The 21,082-nt window shown below is 29.0% G+C and overlaps 1 protein-coding gene across 1 annotated transcript; it reads right to left on the bottom strand.

The window, feature by feature from the left end:
• Positions 1-1,133: 1,133 nt before the first annotated feature.
• TT8 (basic helix-loop-helix (bHLH) DNA-binding superfamily protein) lies at positions 1,134-19,295 on the bottom strand. Its single transcript, XM_079004075.1, has 8 exons — positions 18,802-19,295; positions 18,436-18,708; positions 17,962-18,058; positions 15,596-15,610; positions 15,441-15,497; positions 3,125-3,635; positions 1,469-2,244; positions 1,134-1,404 (listed from the first exon to the last, which is right to left on the bottom strand). The coding sequence occupies exons 1-8, from the start codon at positions 18,912-18,914 to the stop codon at positions 1,309-1,311; spliced, it is 1,938 nt and encodes a 645-aa protein (XP_078860201.1). The 5' UTR covers positions 18,915-19,295; the 3' UTR covers positions 1,134-1,308.
• Between the last annotated feature and the right edge of the window lie 1,787 nt (positions 19,296-21,082).

Raw genomic sequence — 21,082 nt, 5'->3', positions numbered from 1 at the left:
GCAAGGAGGCTCTATAATCAACTCAAGGGCAGTTACTTTATGTTTCACAAGGCCAAAATATGTTTAGATCCAAAGTAGCAACTTCAGATCTGGCTTCTAACTCAAATGGATAACTAATTTTGGCTAAAAAAACCCAAAACTCATGACTAGAATAGATCTAAATGAAGGAAACGACTTAATACCTTCAATAACTCAGAAAGGTTCCACAAACTCCAGATCTAAGGCGAATCCTTGAAGCTTCAATGATTCCCTTCTTCTTTCTTCATTCAAATCACCCAAAAATGGTTTGGAAGTTTGAATGAGCAACAATGGGGCTTAGGGTTCGGTGTTCTGGGTGAAAGAGGCAGTAAAGGAACCCTAGGGGAGAGAATGAGACGTTTAAATAGGCTACAAGTCCCGGATTTAGGGTTTTCCTCGCTCAGACCAGACTCGCCGAGTCTCCTTGGCCGACTCGCCGAGTCGGTCACTTACTCCTTGACCCGGAGCCCGCTCGGACTCGCCGAGTTCCTCCTTGGACTCGACGAGTCGTCCCTTAAACTTAGGGTTTTCTTTCCTTTCTTGGTCTTCCTGACTTTGGGTGTTACATATGGTATGGTGGGCGATGATGGTCGATCTAACTGTGGTGTTTGTCCCCTGAATCGGGGGTTTTCAAAAATAAAAGAGAAAGAGAAAGGGGGAAGAGAAAAAAAAAAGAAGAAATGGATAGGACGATTACAGGGACGATGCTAATGTGGAGAACCAAACGAAGTCTGTCGAGTACGTTTTTCCGACAAGAATTACCACCGCCAGACAGATGAGGGTTGCGTCGGTGGTAGGAAAGCTAGTGGTGGATAGTGGTCGAAGAAGACCGTAGAGGCCAGAGGTTCTCGTGATGGGCTTTTCTTCGATGACCCATAGCTTTTCACCAAAGGGATGTGTTTTCCAGTAGGTGGAAGAGTGGGGTGGAGGGAGGTGGTGATTGTAAAGAAAAAACAAATGGAATCTAGGGATGAAGGGTTAGCAGATAAAAAGGTGAGTGGTGGGGAACCAACTTTTTAATAATAAATTAAATATCATAACAATTATAAAAATTGAAAAAAATTGCAAGGGCATGAATGTCATTTTAAGTGTGTAGAAACCAAAATCACTAAAAAGATCCAAAATTAGACAACTTTTGCATTAGAAAACATTTTTGTACCAAAACTACATAATTTGACAACCACAAGGACTATTTTTGCAATTTTGTCCATAAAACTATCATTAAGTACTATAAATACAAAAGTAACATATTTCGGTTTACCTAAACATACACGAACAACATATGTATAGTCATTGTGTGAGTAGCAACGGAGATATTATCTTATTAATGGCTTTCTTCACTTGCATTATACTAATTTTCTTTCCGTTATTGCCGTTCACCTTCACCTAAAATTAAAATCCAAATAAAAGTTATTAAGGAAAATAAATATAAGGCAAAGGACAAAAATACCTTGGCTCTCATCTCAGCCGTACACGTTCCTTCGTTCATACAAGATTGAACGGTTGTGATCTCCACTCCAAGTTCCCTTAGCTTTTTCATGACATCCAGCAACAGCCCTTCTCTATGCGGACACTGCAGCTCTACCAATGCATCACTCTCGATTATCGACACCTCCACCTGCACCGACCTCGCCGCCTTCCTTCCGCCACCAATACTTCCGGTGTCTACTACTTGGATCTTCCTCTTTGACGTATCCAACGTGTCCTGACGATGATCACGTGCTTCCAGATCTTGAATCTTCTTACGAAGCTGCTTCACGTACTCGATGGTGTCACCAAGGATCGACGCCTTGTCCATTTTAGTAACCAATGGTACCAGCGATCGAAGAACCATGAACCGCTCGTTTAGCTTCTCTCTGCGACGTCGCTCTGCGAGGACGTGGTTGGCACTGAGCTCTTCATGCGATGTCGTTTTCCGTATACGAGATGCGACGGACTCCGAGGCGTCACCTTCGGTGGACTTGTTGTTGTTGTTGTTGTTGGAGTGGAGGAAAGGTACGGTGAAGATGATGTACTTTAGGAGCGACTGTGAGTTAGATCTAGTCTCCGCCACCGTGTGATGATGGTGATTTGATACCCAGGCGGTGAAGGATGATTGGGTGGACGTGTATAGTGAGTTGTGGCGTGATGCTGAGTGTGAGTCGTGCCATTGACTCAGTTGACTTGTTTGTTTGTGGAGAATGGTTGAAACTGTACGGGAGTAATGACTGTCCTCCTGTGCTAATTCTGTTTCAACAAATATATATACGCACAACATTTGAGTAAAATATATCCAATGGACAAACCTAACATATTATGTAATGATGACATTTTGTAGAATGAGCCATAAAAAAAAGATGATGTACTTTTTAGTAAAAAAAAAAAGAAAAAATAACCAAATCGTCATATTTTATGTTGTATTAAAAGACAACCTATTTTATACTATATTAAAGGGGTTGGCTACTTTAAAATGTAGTATTATTGGACTGTGGAGTATAATAATAATATTATTTTTTTGGATAAAGATATAAAATCTAAGTTACACACAACTTCACAAAAATATTTTCTGGGGTTTAGAATCAATCATATACTTAACCTTCAAGGGAGCAAAAAGAATCGGTTTACAATTACTGTATAATATCACTTTCGTGTTTTGGTAATTATACATATATTTGTAAAGTGTTTTGCTAGGTTTTGAGTTATCAAATGATACGAACTTTTATCATATGGGTGATTGGTGAAGTTAACCAGAAGTTGGTGGCATGGTTACAATGGAAAACAATTGAATGCCTACAAAATCTAGAATATCCCTTTTAATAAAAAACAGTTATAAGAAACTTTAATAAACTCAATAACATCACTATAAAAATTTGAATTGTGATGTATTATGTTTAAGAAAAGACAGAGAAGTTGTAAACGCGATATGTAACTTCTCTTAATCAAAGTAATATTAAACAAAGTTGATGATTTTCAAATAATAATTTACTAATATACTGCATAAAAATCTATTAAGATTATAAATTTTTTTTGATGTATATAGAAAATGATTGATGATATTTATTTTCAGGTCGTTTTGGTATTTAATTAATCTAAAAAATTTATTCTATCATGCATATATTATATATACCTCGTGATCCTTGTAAATGAATAGTGGATGGGTTGTGCAGCTCCAGAGCATGTGGATGTGAGTCAGCTCTACATGAATCATGATCTTGACTGGTTGGTAACAAGTGATCAAAATGAGAGTCCAAGTTAATCGAATCGTCAATGGATGATCCGAACCTAATATCTGTAGACATATCAAGTTGCAGTAGTTCATTCGCCTCCATCACGATGCTATCTTCGTCATGAGGTTCTTCAACAATAGAAATATGATCCGTTTCTGCCTCAAAATCCGACTCATTTTCTTCTTCTTCCTCATCGTCGTCATCATCATCTTCTTCATCCTCATTATCATCATCGGCGTATGCATCCATTAAATACCGGTTGTTTAAAGGTTTGAATTGACGAGTGGAAAGAGTATTGGTGTTGGAAGAATGGGCGGAAAGGGCGGGTCTAGGACGCGGGATAATTGACTTGTCATTTTCGACCTTGAAGAAATGTTTCACGTGTTCAATCAAGTCGACACCCTCCTCCACCTACATATACATACATGCATTAGGTGTTAGACCCGTGTACTATACCGGTTGATTAAAAAAATTATATATTAAGATATAATTATTGAGTATTTAATTTTTCAGAAAATATTAAATATCAATGTGTAAACATTAAGTATTTTTTAAAGTAACATTTCAAAATAAATACAAACAAAATAATAAATAAATTAATTTATACTAAAAAAACAAACTACAGCGAAATAATTATATGTTGGCCATATTTGTGGTTTAACCATATTTTTTAGTTTTACCAATGAAAAACAAAAATATTTGTTTACTTTTCCTATGTAGACTATGTTTGTCTAAAATGACAATGAACTTTAAAAGAAATATATTAAAATTTTGAAAATATAAGTAAACAAATTAATGACACATTAATTACTTTCTATAACTTAAAAATTAGAATAGTCAATTAAGAAAATTAAAAATTACCTTAAAATGACAAGTAGAAATAAAATGCATGAGAATGTAACAATTGATAAAAATAATTTTTATTTATTAAAGTAAATTTATAAATAAATAACTTGGACCTACTTGATAATTAACTAATTAAAATTTTGCAATTTATTATTAAACAAATACATAAAGTAGCTGAAAATCGTCAAATTCTATGATCGTTTTATTTAGAAAATATACTACTGATATATATATATATATATATATATATATATATATATATATATATATATATATATATATATATATATATATATATATATATATATATATATATATATATATATATATATATATATATATATATATATAGGGTTAGGTTCATTTGAGACCACTTATATTTTGTGAGACCGTGAGACGCATTTGTTTATTTATTTTTTATTTATTTTTATTTTTTTTATTTTTTTTAGTTAATTCATGTTCCGAAAATAATATTTAAAGAAAGAATTTTTTGATTTTTCCATTTATTTTGCATTTTAAAATTATTTTTAGAATATGTACAGTGTAATATTCTATTTAGAATATTTCACGTATTTTTCAAAAAAATAGAATTTTTTTTTTATTTTTTTTAATTTTTTTTCTATTTTTTTTAGTTAATTCAAGTTCCGAAAATAATATTTAAAAAAAGAATTTTTAGATTTTTCCATTTATTTTGCATTTTAAAATTATTTTTTAGAATATGTCAGTGAAATATTCTATTTAGAATATTTCACGTATTTTTCAAAAAAAAAAACACGGATTTTTTTTATTTTTTTTATATTTTTTTAGTTAATTCAAGTTCCGAAAATAACATTTAAAAAAAGAATTTTTGGATTTTTCCATTTATTTTGCATTTTAAAATTATTTTTAGATTTGGTCTCACGGTCTCACAAAATTAAAATGGTCTCAAATGAACCTGAACCTATATATATATATATATATATATATATATATATATATATATATATATATATATATATATATATATATATATATATATATATATATAACATGCAAGATACTTTGATGATTTTACCCGTCCATTCACCATAATATTTTAATATTTTTGGGATAATCAAGAGGTTTTTTTCACTTTAAACCAAAATTTTATTTTATTTTTCTGAAAAAGTCCTTACTTTTTTTCTACTTTTTTTATTTAGCCCTTATAATTTTTATTTTTTTTAATTTATTACTTACATTTTTATTTTATTTTCGAGCCCTACATTTCTTTGGATTAAACCTCAACTTTATTTTTTTTCTAGAAAAATCCTTACACTTTCGTTATCTTCAAAGTTTTATTGCATTCGGTTCCATAATTACATTGCATATACTCCCAACTTTATGATGGTTTTAAGTAAATCTAAAGAGATTGTGTTGTAAGTACATTGCTTGAAGATTGCATAAATTTCTCTTCCACGTGGCATCATGTATGTGATGAAGAACATTGTAGACGCATGTAATCATCTAGAAAAGTTCAACTCAAGATGTGTAATAATCACTGGTATGATATTATTCTCATTAGAAGCCATAAGGTTCGATGATGGAAGAAGAACCCCTCCCCACTTCTTATTCTTGCCAACGGATGCTATCAATCTTCTCTTATTATCTTTCTTATCTTCTATCATAGAACCTTATGGTTCCCTACCGAGAATAAAAAAACCCAACAAGATTAACTTTTACCCTTCCTTAGCCATAACCAACATAAAAAATAAAAAATAATTTAAAAAAAAACTCAAAGTAGACAACCATTTATTAAACTAACAATCGTTGCACATCTTGTGTTGAACTTCTCCATATCATTACATGAACTTACAATGTTCTTGATCAATCGTCAAACAATAGATTTACAAGACTATCTCACTAGATTTACTCCAAACCACCATGAAGATGTAAGCATCTACTATGGAATTATGGATCCTAATGCAAGAAATATTCCAATATAACAAAGATGAAAAGTTTTTTTTAGCAAAAAATATAAAGTTGAGGTTTAATCCGGAAAAATGAAAAAAAAATGTAAGGGTTAAATCGACAAATATATATATATATATATATATATATATATATATATATATATATATATATATATATATATATATACTAGTTGTGTAACCCGTATATTATACGGGTTGATTAAAACAAAATGTTAAATAAAAACGATTAAATAAGAAGTTTATTTGAATTTGAAATTTGAAATAAATAAAAATTATGAGAAAAAAAACATGGAAAAAATAAATAAATTAAAATTATTGTTTAGTTATTAGACTCGTATACTAAACAGGTTAATTACAACAAAATGTTAAACACAAAGGTTTAAACTGTAAATTTATTTGAAATTGAAATTGAAATTTAAAATTTAAAATTTGAAATTAATATCATTATGGTAGGTTTAATTTATAGAAACTAATTAATAATGTATTAGAAATGGAAAATGAAATAAATGACAAGTGGAAAATAAATATATCTCTAAATTATGACAAAATGACATGTGGCAAATTGAATGAGAGAAGGACATGTGGCAAAATCATTTTTATTTATTAGGGTAGATATATAGACTTAGGTTCAAATGTTTTTAATATTTATTGTGTCCATATAAGATTGATTCTAAACTAATCATTTTAGTTATTTTAAAAAAATAATAAATACATATTAAATGATGAAGATTTAATTAATACTAATTATATCTTCAACATGTAATATGCATTAATTACTTTCTTATAATAAATAAAATGATTGGTCCAAAATCATCATACATGCACACAATAAATAGCTAGAATATATATATATATATATATATATATATATATATATATATATATATATATATATATATATATATATATATATATAGGAATGAGTTGTATGGAAAACAAATAACTAGGGCAACATCTACCGGAACCAATAATCAAATGACACGTGTCCATTTCTTTTTTCACAAGTAATGTATTGTGGAAGTTATTGTGGAAGTGATGTGTTGTCATGTTTTCATTGGTTCAAATATGTGTTGCCCTAATCATTCATTTTCCATATAACTCTTCCCTATATATATATATATATATATATATATATATATATATATATATATATATATATATATAGGGTTAGGTTATTTTGTTTTCACTATCTATTGTGTGCCTGTATGACTAATTCTGGACCAATCATTTTAGTTATTTTAAGAAAGTAATTAATGCATATTACATGTTGAAGATATAATAGGTATTAATTACATCTTCAGCATTTAATAAACATTAATTACTTTCTTAAAATAACTAAAATGATTGGTCCAGAATCAATCATACAGGCACACAATAGATAGTGAAAACATTTGAACCTAACTATATATATATATATATATATATATATATATATATATATATATATATATATAGAGAGAGAGAGAGAGAGAGAGAGAGAGTTACGTTCACATATTTCTACTATCTATTGTGTGCATGTACGGTTGATTCCAGACCAATCATTTTAATTATTTTAAGAAAAATAATTAATACATATTAAATGTTGAAGAATTTAATTAATACTCGTTATATCTTTTATATATAATATGCATTAATTATTTTCTTAAAATAACTAAAATTATTCGTCCAGAATCAATCCTACATACACACAATAGATAGCTATAACACAATAACCTAACCATATATATATATATATATATATATATATATATATATATATATATATATATATATATATATATATATTTATATATGATTTTCATTTATAATTAACCCATATTATTTGAGAAACTTAAAGTTGCTTTATCATGTTATATAATAATAATAATAATAATAATAATAATAATAATACTTTGGTCTCCTCCCACCTAACATCAGATAACAAATAAAAATGACGACTTTTAGTATCAAGATTTTGTTTCATTCTACTTCTAATTATATAGTCAAAACATTTATTCAGGAGGAAAAAAAAAAAAATATATATATATATATATATATATATATATATATATATATATATATATATATATATATATTTAATAAACAACTTTACAAACACTTGTTATCTTCATATTTTTTTTACATCAACTAATATCATTAAAAACAACTAAACTATCTTATTTATCCGTTCTTCCTTAGATATCTTCAATTTTGAAAGTTTAAATACACTCTCATTTTTAAGGTTCGATTACATAATAAAAAAATAATTAAAAAAGACACTATAACCTCATTTTTATTTTTTAAAGAATTTTTTAACTTCTTTCCAATTTTTTATTTTACCATTTTATTTTATTAGATCTTCCTGTTTAACACAAATTAATTTGAAAGAGAAAAAGTCAATATTTTTTTTCATAAATATTCACATTTTGCAAACATTTTTGTTTGGGTTTTTTTTTTGTTTTGCTCATAATTCCCATGTTTTTCACTTTTTTGTTTATCATGTTTTTGATAGTTTTTAATATTAAAATTTGATTGAAACACTTGATTATTTTTAAAACAAAACGAAAGGATGTCACCCCGATTTTTGTTGGCAAAATAAATAACACACTTTGTTAATTTGAGGATGTATAAACACTATAGAAGTTGAAGAACAATAGTCAAAATTGGCTTGATATCTTCGACTCTTTGGAGTTTTAAAGTTGTCTTTCTATTTGTATCTTAAAACAACTTAATGTAAGAATCTAGACTTTTATGCATATGTATTTTAGAATGCTATTTTGTGTTAAAGGGCATTTTTGTCCTTTTGGTAATATTAGATTTGTTGTAAGAACCTGAAATTTAAAGATAATTTATTTTTAATCAACTATTGACCAAAATGGCAAAATGGTCAATTGTGAGAAAAAGATGAGATCATGAAGTCGTGACTACATGAAATGGCCAAAACAAGTAAATGTTTTTGGTCCAACTTTGTGACTTAACATATTAAGACCCATATTAATTCAGTGAGAAATGACTTAACATACATGTAGAGTAAGTTCCCACCTTCATGTGGACAAAAAGAACATCGAAAACGAGTAAAAATGAAGAAGTTATGAAGGTTAGAAGTTGGGATAAAAAGTGTCCCCAAAAATGGAATGGAATCAGTAATGCAATCTATTGATTCCTAATTACCGTGGTGCGGCATATGGCTCACCACTACATGGTGAGAGATGGCGAGGATGAAGACGTTGTACATCGTCATAAGAGAGAAATTACAATGTAGTTGGCCCTATGGTGTAACACCTTGATCGAGGTATTTTCCATTTATACCCTTAGTATAAAATTTAATTGCAACATCGGTCCCTTGGCTCATTAAGTGAAAACACGTGTTGTGCCTAGTACAATGGGCGTACTCCAACTTATGTCGGGAGTAAGTGGATGAGGGTCAAACCCTAATTTTTAGGGTTTGAGCCCCATTTAAACACCATTATGTAAGAAAATTCAGGGTTTGTGGTGGAGATCTGGATACCAACTTGGATCATGATATCACTTTCCGAACTGATATTTCTACCATATGCTTAGGTTACAAGAAATTCAGCCTAGGATAATCCAATTGGACACTTACGATTCTAGGAACAGAAATCGTAAGCCAATATGCTAGAGGATTCTGTAAAAAGTATGATGAAAACCAAGAGTTTAAGATCGTAACCCTCTTCTAAAGAGGAAGAACTGTTTATATATTAAACAAGATTAGGGTTTCATTAGGGTTGGGTCGTCATTAGTTGCTTTGGAAGCAAGTCATGATAATCCAGATTTAATGAGGTAACACCTTGAGCGGGACCCCAGCCAGGGGCTCTGTCCCTTGGACCCCGCTAGGGGCGCTACCCCTAGATCCCGCCAAAGGGGCGCTGCCCCATTGGAAACCCCGGACCCAGGGGCGATGCCCCCAAACCCCCAACTAGTCGTCGAACCGGCTTCTAATTCGATCTTATACATGCATGCACTCCGCACAACCCCCGTACATGTATTAGAGTACAAATTATGAAGCTCCTTAGCTCACATGTTAGTTTCAGTTACTTAAAATGACATAGTGAAACTAAAATGACCAACACATTATCTCTTCAAGACCTCTTCCCTTATCAGCCTCCATCTCCGAAATCATCTCTTGCTAACCCTAATCCATTGTGTGGGCATTTTAAGCTTGAAAGTTTGTTTTTGGTGATCTTTGTAACGCCCGCAGATTCGGGCTAGTCAATTTAAAGACAATAAGCGTCAAAAACGACTTTTTGATGGAAGATTATTTAGAATGAATAATATTAACCAAGTTATAGTATATGTCACAAGGGTTCCGTACATATAAAGAACGCTGAAATCCGAGTTATAACGAAGAACTTACGCCATGTTGAAGTTTCGCGACAAAACCGGCACGACGTTGTGTGACGTAAAAAGTGAGTTTGTGATAAAATACTTTTTAGCCTTATCGATCTAAACGAAATTCTTAGTATACGTTAAACTGAGAGCATGCATAAAAAGAACGTCCAAATCTGACTTCGTATGAGGAAGCTATGATTTTTCTAAGATTTAGCATAACAGTGCACAACCCGGAATTCGAATTTTAGATCGATCGATTTTTAGCTGATTTTTAGCCGACACAATCTAAACGAGAATTAAAGATCTCGTTATAAGAACCCAACGATATAAATACAGACGAAAACGAACGTCGGATGACAAAGGTATTAATTTTTAACAGACTTTACATGTCCAGGCTTGTTAAAATATAACTTTAAAAATAAAGTCAAAATTAGCAGACGGAGTCTAAACGAAAGTTATAGAGTACGTCGCTACCTACGTGTAGATATAAAGAACGTCAAAAATAGAGCTCGTATGCGAAAGTTACAAAACTTAGAAGTCGGAATAGGATGATGTGAGGGTACACATGTACGCCCCGCATAGCTAAGCCTTACGCCCAACGGTCTCGCATTTGCGGTCCAGCAGCCTCCACGTCGCCCCATCCGAATTTCGACATCTGCCCCCTTGCACGCGGAGCGTAGCCTCTTACGCGTAGCATAAAGGAGTACGCCCACCGAGGAGTATGCCCAGCGTACTGCACAGACTAGCCCCTATAAATATGATGTGAGGGCACCCTCATTTCTTCACATCTTCACCCTTCTCTCTCTCAAACTTCTCTCTAAACCCCTCCCAACCTCTAGTACTTCCCAAGTGCTCAGAGGCAAGTCCCGGAGCGCCAGAAGGCTTCGAGAAGAAGAGCTATCGGCTCGGAAGTTCTGCCCCCACAAAGTCTGGTTTCTAGCCAAACCTCCTAGTAAGTAAGTTATGCTTACCCTACTTTAAGTATAGCTTATATTTATGATCAATATCATTATTATGAACTTATATATAGAGTAAATTACACGAATGGTCCCTATGGTTAGCGGTAATTTGCGCGTTTGATCCCTAACATATTATTTTAACTCGGAAGGTCCCTGTTATTTGTGTCTTGTTACACGATTGGTCCCTATTATTTGTTTTTGTTACGCACTTGGTCCCTGTCTTTCCTAAAAAGACTATTATTTAAATAGGAAAAAATGGTGGGGTATGTAAGGTTAGGTGAGGGGGTAGAGTTGGGGGTGTGTTTATTTAAATAAATTAAAAAATCAAGAGCAAAATAGTCTTTTTAGGTAAGACAAGGACCAAGCACGTAACAAAAACAAATAGTAGGGACCTTCCGAGTTAAAAAAATAAGTTAGGGACCATACGCGTAAATTACCCTAAACCATAGGGACCATTCGTGTAATTTACTCTTATATATATATATATATATATATATATATATATATATATATATATATATATATATATATATAATATACAAAATGTTATGATAATATCTTTTAACTACCCGCGGTGCGGGGAATCTGGTTTGAAAGGCCACATGGTGTTGTTGGATTTCAGAAGTGCTTAAATGCCAAAATGGTCATGCCCTCCGGTGTTTCATGTATGGCTAAAAGTATTATTTAACACTTATAAAACAATATCGCTCATAAATAGTCACTATGGGCGTGTTTGGCAAAAGTAGCTGTTGGCTGGAAGCGGGTAGCGGTTAGTTGGTAGCGTGTAGCTGGTAGCTGGTAGCGGGAAGCTGTAGCTTTTATTTGTTATATGAATGTTTGGCAAAAGTAGCTGGAAGCTTTTGAAATACATGAAATTACATAAACGGACAATTGATTAAAAATAGAAAAAATATATAAATATATTTTTAAGGGTAATTATGGAAATTGATTTCAAAAGCTTCGGAGCGTTTTGTTAAAAGCTACATGAAGTAGTTTTTAGAATCGGAGCGTTTTGTTAAAACTAAAAGCTAAACGCTCGTACTGCCAAACGAAGCTTTTTGTTTAAACTAGAGCGTTTTGTCAAAAGCTAAAAGCTAGAAGCTCCCAAACGCTTCCAAAAGCTCTGTGCCAAACACGCCTTATAAATATTAGACTAAAATCTAGCGGTAATGATACTAGGTTTCGTCGAAGGAAAATAGAATTGTTAGAAGCGAAGCGATGCCCGAGTTTGGAATCATCACTTTAACAAGTGACTGTATAGTTACTTTCATCTTACACATAGATATGAAGTATTTAATATAAATTACATGTTATGTGTGCCTATTATATGTATTCTTGATATATATGCTGGATGAACAAAATATACATGTTTTACATGTTATGTGTGCATATTTTTGATTGATTTAGTCTAATGGAGTATGAGATACTCTAGGTCCTTGAAATGTAGTTTCTTGTAGTTTTGAGCTCATATATTCATAAAAATGAGAGCTTGGACACTCTCATTAATGCATGCAAGAGATTTGGAGCTTTGGATGACTTTTGGACAAATGGTTTGAGTTTTTACCCTCTTGTATGCATGCAAATGGATTAAGTCAAAGACTTTATCCGTTAAGACATCCCTTTTTACCTCGATCTAAAGTTTGGTGTTTTGGCCTAACGACATAAGAGCTTAATAGTGAAATGGAGATTCAGCTCTAGTACGCTAGGCGTACCTGGATCTAAAGTTTTGTGGTCCATGTTTTTTTTCTTAAATAAACATAAATTCTCCACCACAATATAGAGAAACCCTAATTTGTAATAAAATTAAGTTTAGAGTTTTAATGCAAACCCAACGTTATTATATTCAAAAATCTCCAATAAAGTCTAAATATTTTAGGTCAGTTTACAGTTTAATTTCAAAGTAAGTTTTGCTTACAAAATAGACAGATTACCGGCTAAAATTTCTGAATAACCTTTAGTGGCCAATTACATAGATTTAGTCGTTATCTCGTCTTTTTTCGTTAATTGATCCAAATTTTATGGTGTTTTTTCATTATTTGATCAAAATTTTGGGGTTTTTTCATTATTTTTTTTACCAATAACCAAAATATTAAGAATTTTTTTAAGATTGCGTTTAAACTAATGTATGTTATATGATCTAAAGTCGATACGTATCATTTTCTGACGTCTTTCTTGCACTCTTTCTATGCTCACTGTGTGTTTTCATCATCGTTGTTGAACCCAATAACAAAAAACTCACTCACAAGCATTATTAACTCCATCAGCTTTCCAAAATCATCCATTCACAACTCTACGATCATCTTTAAATTTCCAAATGAAGAAATGAGAAAATCATTGCTAATCAGTGATCACGTGGATTTTCATATTACCTAACCATGACTCGAACCATGGTTCCAACACTCAGATGTTCCTATTACCTAACAATGGCGCGAACCATGGTTCGAACCCATACATTAATGGCTTTGGTCATAATGTTGTTAACAACAGAAGACGAATCTCACATGACGCAACCACTAAAGGGCTAGAAAATCATAAGGAATGAACCATCGAGCTTAAAAAATCAACATAAGTAAAAAATAACATTTCTTCTTTTTTCATTTGGAGATTGAAAGATGACCTTATAATTGTGAATGGATTATTTCGGAAAAATCGATGGAGTTAATGATGTTTGTGTGTTAGCTTTTTGTTTTTGGGTTCTACGACGACAACGAAAACATATGGTGAGCCTAGAAAGACTACAAGAAAGAAGACCGGGAGTGATACATATTAAATTACATCATATAATATATATTAGTTTAAAAGTAATTTTCAAAAAAAATCCTAATACTTTGATTATTGGTAAAAAAAATAATCAAAAAAACCTCTAAATGTTCACAACGTGTAATCCGAAATCAATTTTCATTTCTACATCAAATTTAGTGTAAAATTGTTCCGATCAATATCATTTCTTACAATTACGGTGTTGAAAAATAAGTAAAACAACAAGTAAATCATTTTCAACTCATATGTCATATGCCACGTTTTACAAAAAATAATGTAATATCTACTTGATGCAAATAGTTAATTATATCCGCCTTTTGACACTATTTTTATACCGAAATATATATATATATATATATATATATATATATATATATATATATATATATATATATATATATATATATATATATTCTAAATTCTAACGAGTATATATTTTAAATAATATTTTTTTAACAGTAGTATTGCAATAAAAAACCAATCTCTAACAACAAAGGAGACAAATACATCAAGATTTTAAAATAGGATTCTGAAAATATATTGTTGATTATATCTTTATTATTACAATAATCTTACAAATTATATACTAAACATTTATAACCAAATAAATTATTTGTATATGTAGTTAGTTAATAATTTAATATCATATGAAATTATATTATAGGTAACAATTATTATATTCAAAATATAACTATATAATTAAATTAATTTTAAAATCTATAAACTAAAATAAAAAACAGAATATATATATATATATATATATATATATATATATATATATATATATATATATATATATATATATATATATATGGAAATAAAACCATAACGGTATAAAAAATAGTGTAAAAATAATTTTACACCATTTGATTTTATATTATTTCCTCACAAATGGTATTTAGTTATAGCAAAACGGTGTAAAAATAATTTTAAAGAACAGCGTTTGGTGCCTTACAAACTTATACAATACATTTACATCTTAAAATTTTCTTTATACAATTTATTTATTCAACTTCGCGTAATATACCCTTTTATTTTATTATTTGTTTAATTATATTTGATATGTGATGCTATGCGATGGAATACATTTTGACACCATTTTAGTGTTAGAATGTGGTTGGAAAAATTTTCTTAAATGAAAATTATTGATTATATATATATATATATATATATATATATATATATATATATATATATATATATAGCTTTTAATTATTAAATTTTACATAGAGTGGTCAAAAACAGTTTATTTCATACCTATAAATAATTAATACTTATATCCCAATGAATTCATGAATTAGGTAACAATTTAACGAGAGTGGATGTAAGCAAATTAACGAGGCTATCAAATTAACATGATACATCGATCTAACCTTTTCAGTTGTGCCAAGTTCAACGACTCCATTCAGTAGAGGGATGCATACAACAGTCTGTGGAGTTGATGTTAAAAGTTAATTAAGCAACAAATGAAAAGATTGAAGAATTAATGCACGTATAATTATTACTTTAAGGGAAAATTTCGACTTGCCTGTATATCAGCACTCTAGTGCAAGAACCCGAGACAAAACAGCAGCCATCAACATGATCAAAATGTCAACAAATAAGAATGAGTCACAAAGAACCGAACACAGGCTCACATAGATTATTCTTTTACCTTGATTTTCCATTTGTGCTAGCTAGGATCATATCAATCTAGCTTCATATCATGAAGTGTGTGTATATGATTGTTTATTTAAAGTTTAAAAGTTTCATAAAATGTTTTCGAAATTTCCAAGATAACTTTAAATATTTGTTTTGCATATATAATTTTATTTGATTTTGTTACTATTTGTGTAATTTTTATTTTTTATATAAAGAATTTCAGATAATTGTAATTAAATTGTATACAAACTAGAAATAAAGCTTACACTGTCACTATGTAGATCCTTCCATACTCTAATTTTTTTAAAGGTGATACTAATCAAGCTATCATATTCACATAATAATGTTGAATAAATATGTGTTTCACCTTTTATTATTTCCTTTTACACGCATATAATGTCTCAGTATGAATTTAAATCAAATAATATCTCTATTTTTGTAAACCACTAGTTGTGAGACCCATATATTATATGGGTTAATTTGAAAAAAAAAAATTAAATATAAAGGTCAAAATATTTGAGAACTTTGATTTTATAAGAAAAATAATTTTCTCTAATAAATGAAGGTTTGTTTGACACTTGTCAAATTCTTAAAAGTTTTATCACATGTAATTTTGTGGGAGGTTTAGAAGTCATTTTTTTGGGAATTTCTATTTTTTTTTAAATAAAATTCCACAAAATTCTAATGAGTTTATAAGGAAAAAAAATCATTTTATTAATTTGATAATAAAGTCTCATAAATGCTCTAAAGAATATTTGATTTCTTTTATAAATGTTCCAAAAGATTACGTTATGTAATGTAAAATATTATTTTTTTAAATAGTTAATGTTTAATTATTGATATTAAATTATTATTTTTAAAAAACTCGTGTAGTATATGGATCTCACATCTAGTAAATTATTATAATGGAAATATTTTTTATCTTTTAAATTTAAACAAATAATTTAAATAAATAAAAGAAAACTAATGAGCTTTAATTTTGGGAATATTTAAATTAAAAGGTAAGTTCATTAATGAAATTGATATCCATTTATTACTTTATTTATTACAATTATTACATTAAAATATTATGTGAAATTTAATAAAATAGAAAAACCTCATAAAATAATATGTGGAAAAAAATAATTCAAAATAACCACAAAATGACATTTGATAATTCGAATGAGAATGTAACAAGTGGCAAAAAAAACTTTCATTTATTAGGAAGGATCATAATTGGGCTGATTGGAATGTTTTATTAGGTTATGTTTGATGGAAAACTAGTTATTAGCTAAAAAGCTAGTTTGAAAGATAAAAATAAATTACATAAAAATTATTTATAAGAATATGTTTCTATAATTAATTACAGGGTATATTCGTAAAACTTTTAAAAAAAAATCCTAAAAAACTAGTCTAAATTGATTTTTAAAAAACTAACTTATAACCTATTTATGCTCTTTATAGTTTTTTTTTAAACAATAAACTAAACTAATTTTAAATATCACTTATGTTTCCTATCAAAACTTAAATACATGACCTCTCATTTGAAGAGTCATTCTGTACTACTAAACCAAATGCTCTATAGTATACTCTTGTTAGGTAGTTTTGATAATAAAGTTTGCCATTTTCAATAACAAAAGTGTTTATCAATTCAAACAAGATTAAAAAAATATAATAATAAAGATTTTCTAATATGTACCCTAAAAGTATATATATATTTCTATTCTAATAAAAGAATATGTTTGTTCTTCTTTTTAATGTATCATCCTATTAGATTTCCTAATTAATGTTATGTCTCTTATCAACCTATTGATTCTTCATTTCAAATTTCAAATTTTAAATTTCTCACTGTAGTTATATTAAATTAATAACAATAAAATAAAATTAATACTGATTATAAAGTCTTATATTTATTTAAATCGATAATTATAATTTTATAGAACTAAAGAATATATGTTAATTAATAATCTATTTAAAATATTTTATTTAAATAATTAATTAATATTTTTAAGTTTTTAACTATGGTTTCACGGGTTATAAACTATTGATATATTAATTATAAAAAATATTATCAGATTCAAATGTGAAATACATTATTGCTTATAAAAAATATTATTCATAATTAACGCATCTCAAAATTTTCAATAAAAATTATTTTTTATAATTAATATATTTTATATTTCTCATAATTAAGATTGTCATCACAGAACACGTTTTAGAATCCCGTAATAACGTTCTTTTTCAAACTTTCACTGCATAGTTTATTCGGTGTACCTTGGCAAGGATGGCTCTTGTGAAAACTGTACTATCGACTTCATTTGCACCGGTGAGCCATAGATGTTGCTGCTTTGCATATGCCTCTCCGACTAATCTACAACCATGCATATACAAACATTATGAATTAATGTAATTAAATCTGATTTTGAATTAATGTTGGTCAAACAATTTACAACTTGACCCGACCCGACCTGTCACTTGGGTAAGCAATCCGAAGTAGAAAAGTCAAGGATTTAAGTATTCGGAATAGATTTGGTTTATTTTAGGCTGATTATTATTCGATACTGAAAAACCCAGATAATGCAAGAACAGAAATCAGAATTTAATATCAATGGCAGCAGCTGCAGCTGAGATTCTGAAATTTTGGGAAGAAGTACTATGATTTATGAGTAATATAGCAAGCAACCCTAACATGAGTTTTAGCCTTTTAGGTGAAACGTGAAGGAATAGTAGATAGAATGACTGACGTACCCGACGCCTGGAGGAAAAGAGAATGAGACGCAAACAAGGTAGAACCATTCAGCCTCCGTAAGATCCTCCGGTAACAATGCCACCGCCGGCCGCCGTATCGTGGGCTGCTGGTTCTCCGTCGCCTGCTGTTCACCGGCAACCAATGAATCGTAGAGCTCTCTAAGCTGTTCGCTTCTACACAAAGCCGCCTCCTCCGTGCTAACTTCCACAGACTGCACCGTCTTCCTGGTCTTTATTGCGCCATTGTAGTACCCGTCTCCCCATACTAAAACCCTAACCACCATCGAAGAAGACCGGAATACAAAACCAATCAACTTAGATGAAATTTCAGAGAACAATATCAAATACCAAATCTGATTTCCGTACCGTTGTTGAGGACAAAGCTGCCAGAAAATAATGTAGGTCCATTGAACAGATTGTACAGCAGACTGCAGCATCGTTTTTAATCCATCGTAAGGTTGAGCAAGAGCAACGGCCATGATCAAACTCCTTCCAGATATCTCTTTAGACCGAAATACGTCTCGAAACCAAAGAAGATTCGAGAACCAATCGCATGCACATATACCAGCAGCAACCACTTCTAATGAGAAATTAGCAACTTCCGGCGCGATTTTTCGAATCTACTATTAACATTAAGAAAGTGTGAGTAAATAAATTAAAGCTTCTGAGATTGGATCTGGTGTGATAAGAAAGGGTGAGAGAATTGAATCGGAGTGATGGTGAGTAGTGAGGCGGAAGGGGGGTTGCCAAGTTGACTGGTTGGTTTACTAGACTGTGGTTCCCAATCACTCTCTCTAGTCTCTAATGTGAAAGACGTCTCCCAATTGTAGACGCTCATTTGGCTACAAGTGTCAACAACATATCAATTCAATCAATATTATATATGTATTATTTCAGTGTAAATTAATTAGAGAAATTATATACTTCCTCCAAATTGTTTTGTTTTCGGGTCCAAATTGTTTTGTTTTCGGGTAGCTATTATAACCATTAATGCTAGGTTGAATAAAACGTTTATGAGTAAACTTCAATATATATATATATATATATATATATATATATATATATATATATATATATATATATATATATATAGAGAGAGAGAGAGAGAGAGAGTTAGGTTCAAATGTTTTCACTATCTATTGTGTGTGTATATATATATATATATATATATATATATATATATATATTAGTTTATAACCCGTGAAAACCACAGTTACAAAAATAATTAAATATTTTTAGTGAGAACTCAAAAATTATTAATTAATTATTTTAAATAAATTATTAATTAAAAGATATTGTTTTAGTTATATAAAATTATAATTGTTAATTTAAATAAATATATGAAATATTATATCACGTATAATTTGTATTAATTTTATTTTAATTTTATTCTAATGTTATTAATTTAATTTAATTAGAGTGATAAATTTAAATTTTGAAATTTGAAATGGAGAATTAATAGATTGACAAGTGGTATGCATTAATTAGGAGGCCTAATATGGTGACACATGACAAAAGATAAATAAAATATGTATTAATTAAGAGGCCTAATAGGATGACACATGTCAAAATGAGATTTAAACTATTCTTTTATTAGAATATGGATATATATATATATATATATATATATATATATATATATATATATATATATAGAGAGAGAGAGAGAGAGAGGAAAGGTTATATGGAAAACAAAAAAAACCCTAAAAATCATAAAAATACATTAAAAAATACTTAGAGATCAGAAAACTTTTTTTTGAGTTTAAATATGAAACAATTGCAGCTTTTTTCTTTAAATTCGTTGAAAAAAAATTCGATTTTTTTGGTTTTTTTCAAAAAAAAAAAAAAATTCAACGAATTTGAAGAAAAAGTTGCGATTTTTTTATTTATAAATTCAAAAAAAAGTTTTCTAATCTCTAAGTTTTTTTTATGCTCTTTTATGATTTTTAGGGTTTTTTTAAGGATTTTTTGTTTTCTATATATATATATATATATATATATATATATATATATATATATATATATATATATATACACACACACACACACTAGGTGTGAGATTCATTTATTACATGGATTTATTTAAAAGAAAAACTAAATACAAAATTCTAAACATTTGAGAAATTGAATTTATAAGAAAAGTGAGAAAATATTGAATTATAAAAATTAAAGTGTTTTTTTATCTCTTTTAAAAATAAATAAATAAAGAAAGAAAATTAATGAATCTTTAATTTAGTAATTTTGAAATTAGAAAAAAAAAATCATTAATGAAATTGATATGTATTTATTATTGCATTTAAATACTATGTAAAATTTAATAAAATGAAAAAAATTATAAAATAACATGTGGAATAAAAATTAATTTAAAATAACCACAAAATTATACTAGTATGTGGCAAAATAAATGAGAATGTAACATGGCATATATATATATATATATATATATATATATATATATATATATATATATATATATATATATATATATATATATATATATATATATATATATGAAAAAGCAACAAACCAATAAAAAAGATAATATAGAATTAATATTAAAATGAATATATTTTTATCATTCATTAATATTAAATTGTATAGAAAGCCGAGATGGTTGAACATACCAACAAGCCTATATCATTATGCT

This window comes from Lactuca serriola, chromosome 5 (genome assembly GCF_051521515.1).
Source record: "Lactuca serriola cultivar US96UC23 chromosome 5, Lser_US96UC23_V15, whole genome shotgun sequence".
Lineage (NCBI taxonomy): Eukaryota > Viridiplantae > Streptophyta > Magnoliopsida > Asterales > Asteraceae > Lactuca > Lactuca serriola.
The sequence above is the reverse complement of the archived record's forward strand: the minus strand, read 5'-3'. Positions and strand labels throughout refer to the sequence as shown.

What these genes read in the sequence shown, in the direction of transcription:
- TT8 (XM_079004075.1), bottom strand. Translation starts at nt 18,914, where the DNA reads ATGGCCGTTGCTCTTGCTCAACCTTACGATGGATTAAAAACGATGCTG. An exon ending in AACTTGGCACAACTGAAAAG is followed by an intron (nt 3,636 to 15,440) that starts GTTAGATCGATG and finishes ATGTATATGTAG; the next exon opens with GTGGAGGAGGGTGTCGACTT. An exon ending in CGGCTGAGATGAGAGCCAAG is followed by an intron (nt 1,405 to 1,468) that starts GTATTTTTGTCC and finishes TTTTAATTTTAG; the next exon opens with GTGAAGGTGAACGGCAATAA.